We start from the raw sequence: 13010 nt of genomic DNA on the forward strand, positions 1-13010 counted from the left end.
AAAAAAATGAATAAATAGAACATTTACAAATTATAAAAACATAATGCAATAGTTCAAAATACATGAAATGATAATATAATATATATACATGCATAGAAAATATATATTTGAAAATAAACTATATAAAAAGATTAAATATTATAATATATAAAATACATAATAAAATGTATAAAAGATAGGAATAAATATACATATTTGAAAAATGAAGAAATAAAAAAAGGGGTTGAAAAACTAAGATAGACGAAGAATAAAATAAGAACAAACCACAGAGAGTAAGAACGCAAGAGGGAGAGAAATTTGAGTGAATGCTCTCAAGAATTCTTATTGCTTCCCAAAACTCAAGTGATTTACAATGAAGGGAGAGACCTCTATTTATAGTTGAGCCTCCCCAAATCCAACGGTACAGATCAATTACATCAACGGTTAAGATTAAAGGATATCTACAAATTAAATCTCCAAGATTACAAGATCATATCTTCAAGATTGTATATCATATCTAAGATTGTATCATATCTAAGATTGCATATCCCTAAAGATTATATTTCCATATGAGTCAAGCTTATAGATGGACCTTAAATCTTTTCAAGTAATGGGCCATTTTGATTGGGCCAAATTATATGTTTGTAATTTTGTACTGGACTTGGACTTTTTTATTTTTATTTTTATTTTTATTTTTTTGAACTTATTTCTGGGTCCGGGCAAAATTGAGTGTCTACATCAGGAAATTGTGCTCAATCGTGTTGGGTATGATTTTTCGGTGAACTAAATATTTGGATAACCTTTTATAATTTTAGTGTACGAGTTTTCAAAAGTCAAAAATCAATCATATTTTTAAAGGTATAAAGGATCGTATCCAATCGTGTTGGGTATGATGTTGCATATCTTTGAGACGAGGGAATTTTGACAGTTAACTTAAACTATTTACACATTTTGAAGAATCATGCTTTGAAAGATTTTTTTTTCCTTAAAAATCTTTGATATAAGGATAGCATCGAGTCAATATGGTACCAATTTTTTGGGGCATAATAAGGGTGCTCACCCTTCCTCATGCGTAATCGACTCCCGAACCCATTTGATTTTTGATTTTATGTAAACCAAAATTATTTTCAATAGAACAAAACATTTTAGTAGGTAGCCCAATCACACCTAAACCAAGAGATTGGTGGCGACTCCACATTTTTGTTTTCAAAAGTCGATCCCCATTGTTTTCAACAATAAAAAAGGGTTTCGACAGACATAATGGTTCCTCTTCTTCTTCAGACCACCCAATGGTGCCTTGAGCTTAAATGGCCAAAAGAAGTTGTTGGCTTCCTTGAATTGAGGTCCCACTATCATTATCTCATGGATGAGATCTTTAACACAAATGATGCCCAACTTGCCTAGCGCCGAAAAGTAACAATTTGCTATAAAAGCATGCTTAATTAGTGTCTTCGTTTTTGTTAAAATACTCGTATATGGTGCAAATCCAGACATGGATACAAGGATATGTGAGTACCCTTTAGCATAAAATATAAGAGGAAAAGTTGTGATAATTATCATGTAAATTAAAATTATCAGTTAAAATTTTTTTATGTTAATTATATTGATTTAAAATATAATGATTTTACTTGAATAGAATTCTAATCATCTTAATTATCATTTAATTAATATATTAGAGTTAATTAATTATTGTACATGAATAATATTCATTTTCATTAATTACATAAAGTTAAACTATATTGTATCTTAAATATGTTAAAACTACTTTAATTATTTTCTAAAAATTTTAAAAATTAATTAAATATTAAATACGTAAAATCACATTGAACACATATGATATTAGAAGTTAGTTTATTTAAAGTAGTAAAGTTACATAGATTTATTTGATACACTTAGGTATTGTTCAAGCAAGTAAAAAGCGAAAAGACTATTAGTTGTACAAGACAATTTAACTTAAACACCCACAAACATAGTCTTGGTTAATTGTAACGCCCCAAATAATTTATTTCTGCTTCTGTAAATATCTAACACAAGATGTGTATTTGTTTTAGTGGTTAAATATTTTGGGGGTGTGTGAGATGTCTTGGGTTCAAGTCCTAGATTGTTAATTTTTGTCATTTTTGGAATCAAGCCCTATCCTTGTTCAGTGAGCTTATATTAAATTATTTGTATATCCATATCAGAATGAGTCTGCTGGTTCAAGTGGGAAGGGAATTGGTGAGTTACTGGTCCTATGTTCAAATCTTTGCATTAGCAAGGGGGTATCTTTTGGCTCGGTTTCCTGATAGAGTCTTGATGGAGTTGGATTCTGAGAAGTTGGGTGTTAGCGGGTTAATGGGTTAGTGGAGTGTAATTTGGGGGGTTTGGTAGTTATTTGTGGTTTTTTTTCAAAAAAAAAATCGATTTTCTCCCTCTTAGGAAAATTTCTGACCTTTTTTTTGTGTGTGACTCCATTCCATCCAAAAATTATTTCTTTCTCTTTATTCTGTTAAATTTTCTCTTTCAAGCCGTGACTTTTCGTTCTTTTGACTCTTCGTGTGTTAGGGTAAGTGAAGGTAGGGAGTTTCACTCGTTCTTGAGGCAATTATTAAGAATTATATTCTTTCTTTATGTTCGATTGATATTTGGGTTTTTGGCATCAACCAATCATGAAGAACGAGACTATCCTCTTGCGGAATCATAGTCAAAATCGTTCAGTGTTTTTGGGTAAGTGTTGAATACTCGACTGCATCGTTGTTGGTTTCTTTGTTGCAATTAAAGTAAGGTTTAGAACTGATTTTGGGAGTTTTGATATCATTTTTTAGGTATTGTGTGGCTTGGGACTATTTTCACATCAAAACTTTAACAAGTATATACCTGAATCACTAAAAGTTGGGTTTCGGCGAAAGCCGAAAAACTATTCTGTCGATGCCACACGCATGTGTGAGACACGGCAATGTGGTCGACGAAGGCATGGACGTGCGCAGCACACGGCCGTGTGGTGGCTCAAGTATGGGCGTGTGGGCCGCACGGGCAAAGGCCAATCTAGGCATGTGGGCCCACGCGGGCAAGCAACACAGGCATATGGGCCCATAATTCTAAAATTTTTCCTAAGGTCGTACAGGTCGCTCCAATCGACTATGGGCCTACTGTAGGGTCAGTAAAGGCTATCTAAACCCTAATTTGTATGCTAAGACATCCTGATAGACTGAGTTGAGCAGTGTAGTAAATGTATGTCTGTTTGTACTATTACCTATATATAAGCATGATGATCATGTTGAATCTATTATACTGTATCTGTTGAATCTGTATCATTGACTGGGGTGAGATTTGTATATGTAGAGGAAGTGATCTGAAAGGCGACCTTCGCCTCTATTCTGGCAGCTTGGCTACACTTTATCTGATATATGTCATAATGGCACGATGTAGTGTGTAGGGATAGGTGGGTGTTTTTAACCCCACATGGTGTAATGGGATGGTCGGAGATGGTGTGTAGAGGATGGAGGTAGGACTCTGTATACCTAATCTGCATATTTGTTCTGATTTTTGTATCTGAAAAAGGATATAAGTCCAAATCTATATCTGATTTGTATAAGACTTCTGTATGTTTGCTTGTCTATTTCTGTTGGGTTACACACTGTGTTTTCGTAACTCATATCCGTTTGTCTGTTCTATTAGGTAATCCATAGTTTTAGACGGATCGGCGCAGGAGAGACTCAGCGGTGACCACTCAACCATTTAATTGTTAAACTTAGCATTTATGGTTTATTTTAATTTTGGGGATTTATTTGAGAGTTTATAATTTTTGGGACTCTCTAGATTGTTTGGTTTTTAACTATTTATTTTTGGGTTGTTTGTCAATTTTATTGCTTTGGTAAAATTATTTTATTAAAACGAAGAATTTTATGCAAACCAAAATTTTCCTAAAAATATGATTGCGTTTTCAAACTATAATAATAAAGGCTTCCACTGTAATAAGTTCTGGTAAAGAAACTGACTAATTTGTGGTTTTAGTAAATTTTAGATATTGATGATTTACCAAGTCAACACGGTTTCCAAAACCCATTCCTTGTGACCTCACCAGATTCGGCATAACATCTAGGCTGGGTTTAGGGTGTTACATTAAACTTTTTCCGAAGAACTATAATAATCTTATAAAAAAATGGCATGGCTTATAAGATTGAACAAATCAATTAAAGATAATAAAAGATCATTTTAATAAAATACTATCTTGTTGGACAGTTGAAATGGTGTAAATAAATCAATATGAAAAATAAACAAACGGTAAAAATCTATAAACCAATAAGGAAGATTAACTCGATTCAAGGTTTGCAACTAACTTCGAATTACGATTTTAGGGTGGATTAGCTATCGATTAACTAATTATTACCTCTCATCGTCAAATTAACTAATTGATTGATTCATAGTCACTTATCTCCCAACCTCACATTCTCAACCAAGATAAATTACGATTTACTCGGTTCGACTTATCTCCAGACCTTGTCTAGCCTATGATAACTTCCTAGGGTTGCCAATCCTAGTGGTTTAAGTACACGTAAGTCATACTAACTACCCCTCTTGGGAAACCTTAAATCTTCTGTTAATCACATCCCTATCCACTCGTTAATCTCCTCTAAGGGATTTAGCCACTCATGTTATTCATAATTTCAATTCCAATTGAATAAATCATGTAAAGAACACAACCGATAAAATAAATTCCTGATTTGATCAGTTTTTTGGGTTGATAAAATAAATTATTAAAAAAATTGATAAAAATTTTCAAAAAATAGATAAAATTGGTTCAATTGGTTGTTTAACTTGGTTCAATTGATCTGTATCAATCGGCAAGTCAATCAGTTCAACTCTTATCTTTAGACCAATACCTTGATCGATTCTTGGTCTAGTTCTAAAGTTATTGATTTTGATAAGTGAAATAATTTTTTCACTCTCATCAAGTAGAACCAACAAGAGATAAAGTTTGAAAATAGAATTAATTGTTGGTGCACGACTTCGGGAGGACAAATTTTAAGCATTGCTAGTATTGCCAAACATTACAATGGAAGAAGAAAAAATAGGGAAAAAATAAAGAAAGATAAATAATATAAAAGAGAATAAGAAAAATAAAAGAATTCAAAAATAATTTTAAAGTTTATATGATGTGGCGGTTTAATATTGGTTCAATTTTTTTAGCACTATACAAATAAAGATTTCAACTCAATCTATCTTAGCACTCGAATAATTGTAACTTCACTCAAGTACACTTAGCATGAACTCTCTCTCACTCGCCTTACTTAAAGGTAGAAAATAAATAGCACAAAAGTGAAAATACAAAGCTCTCGAATAATCCTCTCTTACAATTTGACACATGCACTTACAGACATTGTTGTCTTAATCTCTTATATTTTTGGTGTTATATTTTACTATAAACGATAACTTGTTTATAGGCGGTCAATATTTATGCTTGTACTTTGAAAAAATTATAGTTTGATCCTTCTTTAGGCTCGGGACAACTTAAGAGCTTTCGTCAGCTCGACTGAGGTCTGGTTTTGATTGTATAACATATTATGCATCGAATTATGTCATAAATCAGTGATGGAATGAATTAATTGCTATGAATTGTAGGTGGTTAGCTCCAGTAACTGTAGTAGCATTTCCTAATTCGTGTCTGACGATTGGACCGAGTGAAGGGTGTTACAAGTTTGGTTCCTATTTCATGCCAACTTTCCAATCTTACCATTTGGTGTAATTTTTACAACATTTTTCCTACACAAAACATGCCAAAACATTTTTTTGAGCCAAAAAGCATTTTTGAGCAAAAACTAAAATTTTTTGCTTCTGCTTTTGGCTACAAAACTGCTTTTGCAATACATTTTTTTGTCTTAAGAGCTTTTTTGAAAAGCTCAAAAACATCTTGTTTAGTAATGCTTTTATCTAAAAAGTGTTTTTTTCCCAAAATTGCTTCTTAGAAGCAATGCTAAACTGACAATTAGTATTACAATATTGAGAATACTGCTTTCAGTGTCGTGACACCCATTTCCTAGTGTTGTGACATTGACCCTATTTACCCTATCTTGACTTGATGAACTCCAAATGATTTCTATTTGTAACCAAACTTTAAAAGAAGCTTAGCAATGAATTAATTAGCTTCAAATGAGTCCAATTATGTTTAAAACAAAGTTAATTGGTTTTCATGTTAAATAGTGTTAGTGTTCAAATGTGACATCCTTTGCTCGTAAGCTACAAGTTCATCTCAGGTGAAGGGTGTTACACACCAATCCAATTCCAAAAATATTGCATAAAAATAAAATTATTTAAATCAAATTTCCACTTGTTTGAAAGCATCATTTGATTGGATTTAAAAAAAAATAAAACCTATCATTATATATATATTAGTTTTTACTAATTTAAAAATAAAATATTAATTTTTATATAAAATATATTAAAAACTAATATGAAATAATACAAACAGAAGTAGATGGGAGTTTGATTTGGGTCCTATTTCGTCTTGTATTTTTTTTCTCAAATAATATAATGTCTTTGGTTCTTCAACATTTGGTTTATATGATATTAAGTAAATTTATGGTTGAATTTTCATGTAAATGCATCAATCGGTTCAAACTTTTATTTTGTATCTACAATAATTGGTATCCATGTCGTAATCATAATCCTGTGAGACATTATTTAATAAGTATTGTACAAATAAAAATAAATATTACAAGCCACTACTTTCTTAATGTAAAAATGGGTTGGGTTTCTTTGTATGGTCGAATTTTCGTTTAAATTTATTTTTATTTTAACAATGAGATAGTGTTGTTATAGTTGCTCACCTCATCTTTTAACTAAGTGATCGGAAATTCAATTCCAATTAAAGAATTTGCTAGAGTTGTGTGACCTAAATTCTTATTAAATAAGAGATTACTTGCAAGTCAAGTTAAACAAAATATATTTTCTTTATAGAAGATTTAATATTTATTTAGCATTCATTAACATAATTTATTTCACATACGAAATTAGCATGCAAATAGTCTCTTTTACAACCTTAAAAAACACATCTATTAAAAAGATTAGAACTTATAACACTTTTGAAGAATTTTGTGCTTAAGTTTTAAGGGTTCTTTGTTTTCGGTTTCGGGATTTAGTTTTTGTTTCTATCTTTTTAATATTCGTTCTTTTGCCATTATAGTAAAATTATTTTTTCTCATAATTTTTTTATCCTTTTGGGAGGGTTTTTTCACGTTAAAATTGTGTGCTTATTCCGCTATTTTACTTGTTCGTTACTTAATCAGATTGATCCCCAACAGAATTGATCATTCGAAAGAAAAATAGTGAAATTTTATATTACTATAATCCAGAGGGAATCTAGGGGCTGGTAGGGCCTCGGCCCGCCCTAAAATGGAAAATTACTATTTATGCCCTTTAGAAATTTTTAAAATTTTAAATTAGTAAAATTAAAATTACAATTTGGCCTCCTTAAAATTATAAAAATTTGATTTAATCCTTTAAAAATTATAAAGGTATATACTATTAAAAGTTCAAATTTTATTTTCTGTCCTAAAAACTTTTCTCCCATCCTTATGGTATAATCGAGAGCTATGGCTTTGGAATGGATGTTTCTGTTTCCTGTAATAATTAAAATCCCAATTTTATGGTACTGCGGAGAAACAAGACTTGCTTAACCTTTTATTAAAAATCGTGCATGAAACTTTTCTTATAACAAGAATACATGAAAAATATTATGGAAAAGATGCTGGAAACAAACCCTATACCATCCATTGCTAATTCTTTCTCCTTCCATTTTGATGGATCCTTCCTCTCTCTTGTGGGTTTCGCTTGATCATCTTCACTAGCCAATGGGGTTTCCCAGTTGTGAAAACTATGTATCCCATACTCAATCCAAGCACTAGTCCACTTCCATAACCCATTGCTGCAATTTTCCAAACAAGTGTTGTTTCAGAGTCGTCCGCAACTGTTGATGGAGATGATTCTAGTTCCTGATTGTTGCCACATTTCTTTGACAATGGAAATCCACATAACCCGGAGTTGCCATCGAAAGAATCATTTGAGAAAGTATCAAAATGATTAGCTAACGGTATCTACCCCTCAAGATTGTTATGAGAAAGATTCAATGCTCCAAGATTTGTCAAGACAGTTAACTGCACTGGGATTTTTCCTTGAAGCTTGTTTGATGAGAGATCCAATGATTCAAGTGCTGTCATTTTTCCAAGTGATGGTGGGATATTACCTGCTAATCTATTGTGCGAGAAGTTGAGCACAATGAGTGAGTTAAGTTCTCCAACTTCTTTAGGAATCGACCCCTTGAAATGGTTGCTTGAAAAATCAATAACTGTGAAAGAAGTTAAAAATCTCTCAAGTTTGAAATCTGACCCTTTCATTTTTATAATTGCAGAGTCTTGATAATAATCTCCTCCAATGTACTCTGGACCACTTTCGTCTACCTGAATATCTTTCATTGATTTTAAATTTTCAAATAGCTCGGGTGGGATGTGACCAGTGAACTCATTTCGAGAGAGATCAATCATTTGAAGATTTCTGAAGGAAAATGTTCTATTGAAATTTTGAATGCCACCATGGAATCTATTAGATCGAAGGACAAGAACTTCAAGATTAGTAAGCGTATCTAACCAATAAGGAAATGTATCATTTATGTTGTTGTTGCCCAAATCTAAAACTTCCAAATTGAAGCAGATCTTTAATGACTGCGGAATTGATCCTTCAAGCTGGTTACCATTGAGATTAAGTGTTCTCAAAATCATTGAAAGCTTGTTCCCAAAAGTCCCAAAACAATCTGGAATAGTTCCACCCAACTTGTTCTTAGACAAGTCAAGTACGGAAAGAAAACTCAAATTGCAAATCTTGGAAGGGATTTCTCCAACCAACTCATTGTTTGAGATTAATAAAAAACTCAAATTCTGTGGTGGAGTTGGAAGTGGTCCTGGAAGTGAATTGGAGCTAAGTTCCAAAAAATACAGATGCTTCCCTGGAATTTTCTCAACGCTAATCAAGAAGTTCATAAAAAGGTTCAAAGTGGTCAAGTTCTCCCATCCTTCGGCTTCCCATTTTGTAATAGAACGATGAATTTGGTTATTAGAAAGATCTAAAAGTTGCAAGTACTTGGATGCATTCAAGAAGCTTGGGAAACGTTGCATGTTGCAAGAAGAGAAATGAAACCAAATTATCATGGGTAGTGTAGAATTGGCACCATAATTGCAGCTAGTTAATGATAGTAAGTTGTTATGTGAAAGATCAAGCAAGCTTAGATTCCTAAGCTTCACAAGCATGCATGACTTGATATTACCACTCAAGTTATTAAATGAAAGGTCAAGGAAAGGAAGGTTGAAGAGGACAAGATTAGGCTCTTGGATTGGGTCAATAAGACCATTAAGTTTGTTAGAGTGGAGATCTAGATACTCCAAAGTGTTGAGCATTGGCCTGCAATGCAACATGTGGCCAGCAACTCAGCAAACAGACTAACATTGGAGCAGAACCGAGTGTAGCAGCATGATTTGTTCATTTTGATTATTTTGTTCCTATGTAACTAAGTTTAGTTACTTTGTAAGTTGTTGTTAAAGTTAGTAGGATTTGTCTTTGATTTGAAGTTGATGTAGTAGCTGATATGTCAACTTGCTTGTATTTGTAATTGAAATTTGTATTAGTAAATTAGTGGGAGCAGTTATATTAGTAGGTAACTGTCCAATTTGTTATGTAACTTATATATCTTTTGAATTATTAATGAAATTGACGATTTTCCTCAATTCTTGTTGTTCAAAACTCTTTCTCATTCATTTTTGCTTTGTTTTTACTTTACTTTGCAAACTCAATACTGTTTTGCTACTTTTATTGCTGCCTTTGTTCCAACAAATGGTATTTAGAGCCTAAGTCTTTGAGGGCCTCTGATTGTTAGTTGTTTCATTTGAGAAAACAAAGCACGAGAAAGTAGGAGTTTGAACCTGTTAAACTTGTTGCATCAGGATGAGCTTCACAGCTCCACCACCTCCAGTATTTGCTGGTGAAAACTACCACATTTGGGTAGTCAAGATGAAGACTTATCTTCAAGCTCAAGACTTGTGGAGTGTAGTTGAAAATGACATTGAACCACCTCCATTGAGGGCTAATCCCACAATTGCTCAGATTAGGTAGCATGCTGAGGAGAGCACCAAGAAACACTAAGCCTTAGCTTGCCTGCAGAATGGAGTGTCAGATGTAATCTTCACTCGGATCATGGCCTGCAGCACACCTAAGGAAGCATGGGAGAGGCTGAAGGAGGAGTTCATGGGGTTAGATAAAACAAGACAGCAACAAGTGATCAACTTGAGGAGGAACTTTGAAAACCTGAAGATGAAAGAGTCTGAGAGTATTAAGCAATACTCAGACAGGATCATGGCCACTGTCAACAGCATAAGGCTGCTTGGTGAAGATTTCAGTGATAGCAGGGTGGTTGAGAAGGTTATCACCACACTCCTTGAAAGATTTGAGTCCAAAATTTCATCACTCGAGGACTCAAGGGACTTAACAACCATCTCCTTGTCTGAGTTGGTGAACTCCCTTTATGCTTTGGAGCAAAGAAGGGCCAATAGGCAGGAAGACCATCCTGAAGGAGCCTTCCAAGCAAAGGCCAAAGAGAGCTCTAGCTCAAGCCAGAAAGAAAGAAAGTCTTGGCTAGATAAGAGGGATAAGCCAAAGAGAGATTCAGGCAAAAGGAAGTTTCCACCATGTTCTCACTGCAAGAAAACCACACATTTTGAAAAATTTTGCTGGTTTAGGCCAGACATTCAATGTAGAAGATGCAAGTAAATTGGCCATGTTGATAAAGTTTGTAAAAACAAACCAAAGGCACCAGCACAATAGCAGATTCAAGCTCAAGCTGCTGAGGATCTTCAAGCTCAAGAGGAGCATGTGTTCACAGCCTCCTGCTTTGCATCTTCAAGCAAAGTCAGAAGCAATTGGTTGGTGGATAGTGGTTGCTTACACCACATGGCAGGTGATGAGAGTCTGTTCAAGGATCTAGACAGAAGCTATGTCTCAAAAATCAGAATTGGCAATGGTGAGCTGATAGAAGCCAAAGGCAGAGGCAGTGTTTTTGTCAACACTTGTTCAGGTAACAAAATCATTTCAGATGTGCTTTTTGTGCCTAATATTGATCAGAATCTGCTGAGTGTTGGTCAGTTGGTTGAAAAAGGGTATTCCCTAGTTTTCAAAAATGATTCATGTGTTATAAAGAACTGTCATGGTCAAGAATTGATTACAGTAGGCATGGTAGATAAATGTTTCATGCTTGATGTTAATAAGCTTGAAAACAAAGCTTATGTAAACTTGACTGATAATGCTGGCCTATGGCACAGAAGATTAGGCCATGTTAACTTCAGATCACTTGACCTATTACAAAAACAGAATTTGGTGGAGGATATGTCTAAAGTGGAAGCAAGTGACAGTGTTTGTGATGTTTGTTAGTTTGGTAAGCAAGCCAGATTGCCATTTCCAGTGAACCAAGCTTGGAGAGCTCGAGAAAGGCTTGAATTAGTGCACTCTGATATTTGTGGACCAATGAAGTCTTCTTTGAATGACAGCAAATATTTTGTGCTGTTCATTGATGACCTTACCAGACTTCGTTGGGTTTACTTCTTGAAACAAAAGTCTGAGGTATTTGAAGCCTTTAGCAAGTTTAAAGCATTAGTTGAGAACCAGACAGGCTGTAAAATCAAGATATGGAGAACTGACAATGGGGCTGAATACTTATCTGAAAGATTTCAAAAGCTTTGTGAGCATGCAGGGATCCATCATCAGCTAACCACAGTCTATACTCCACAGCAAAATGGAGTTTGTGAAAGGAAAAACAGGACAGTGATGAATATGGCCAGATGTCTGCTGTTTCAAAGCAAACTTCCAAGCAGATTTTGGGCAGAAGCAGTCAACACCTCAGTTTACCTGTTGAATAAGCTTCCAACAAGAGCAGTAAAAGAAAAAAAACCTTTGAGGCATGGTATGGACTTAAACCATCAGTTTCCCATCTGAAGGTGTTTGGTTGCATGTGCTATGCACTCATTCCAGCTGAAAGAAGAACTAAACTAGAAAGAAGGTCTGCCCCTGGCATATTTGTTGGCTACAGCAGTGCCAAAAAGGGATACAGAGAGTTTGATCCCTCAACAAAGAAGATTGTAGTGACCAGGGACATCAAATTTGATGAGGAAAAGTTTTGGAATTGGGAAGGTTCAGATGCAAGTCAGATTGATCAAGAACAACTTGACATCAGTTTAGAGCCAGTTGAGAATAAACCAGAAAGTGCAAACATTGATGATCCTCCTGTGAGAGGAACCAGAACCATTGCTGACATCTACCATAGGTGTAATGTAGCCATAGTTGAGCCTTCAAACTATGAAGAAGCTGCAAGGGACAGAAACCGGAAGAAGGCAATGAAAGCTGAACTTGAGATGATCAGAAAGAATGAAACTTGGAACTTGGTTGATAGGCCAGATCAGAAGAAAGTCATAGGTGTCAAGTGGGTTTTTAGAGCCAAAATCAACTCTGATGGCTCTTTAAACAAACATAAAGCAAGATTGGTGGTAAAGGGCTATAGTCAAGAGTATGGCACTGACTTCATGGAGGCATTTGCTCCAGTAGCTAGGCTTGACACAAACAAGCTTCTTTTTGCCTTGGCTACACAAAAACAGTGGAAGATTCACCAATTGGATGTCAAGTCAGCCTTTTTGAATGGTTTTCTAAAGGAGGAAATTTACATAGAGCAACCAAAAGGGTTTAAAGTTCCAGGAGAAGAAAACAAAGTCTATAGGCTGAAGAAAGCCTTGTATGGTCTGAAACAGGCACCTAGAGCCTGGTATGATCGAGTTGATGCTTACTTGTGCAGACTTGGGTTCGAGAAAAGTCTGAGTGAACCAACACTCTATGTAAAGAAGACTAAAGATGAAACTTTGTTGATTATTTCAGTTTATGTAGATGATCTACTAGTGACTGGAAGCAAAACTGATCTGATCAATGACTTCAAGATTCAAATGAAGGAAATGTTTGATATGACTGAC

General features: G+C 34.4%; 1 protein-coding gene across 1 annotated transcript; it reads right to left on the bottom strand.

Moving 5' to 3' along the window:
• Window positions 1-7733: 7733 nt before the first annotated feature.
• LOC107948003 (receptor-like protein 9DC3) lies at window positions 7734-9422 on the bottom strand. The gene is made up of 2 exons (XM_016882490.1): window positions 8106-9422; window positions 7734-8051 (listed from the first exon to the last, which is right to left on the bottom strand). The coding sequence occupies exons 1-2, from the start codon at window positions 9420-9422 to the stop codon at window positions 7734-7736; spliced, it is 1635 nt and encodes a 544-aa protein (XP_016737979.1).
• Window positions 9423-13010: the final 3588 nt, after the last annotated feature.

This window comes from Gossypium hirsutum, chromosome A04 (genome assembly GCF_007990345.1).
Source record: "Gossypium hirsutum isolate 1008001.06 chromosome A04, Gossypium_hirsutum_v2.1, whole genome shotgun sequence".
In the NCBI taxonomy this organism is placed as follows: domain Eukaryota; kingdom Viridiplantae; phylum Streptophyta; class Magnoliopsida; order Malvales; family Malvaceae; genus Gossypium; species Gossypium hirsutum.

What these genes read in the sequence shown, in the direction of transcription:
- LOC107948003 (XM_016882490.1), bottom strand. Translation starts at nt 9,422, where the DNA reads ATGTTGCATTGCAGGCCAATGCTCAACACTTTGGAGTATCTAGATCTC. An exon ending in AAATCCCAGTGCAGTTAACT is followed by an intron (nt 8,052 to 8,105) that starts GTCTTGACAAAT and finishes CTTGAGGGGTAG; the next exon opens with ATACCGTTAGCTAATCATTT.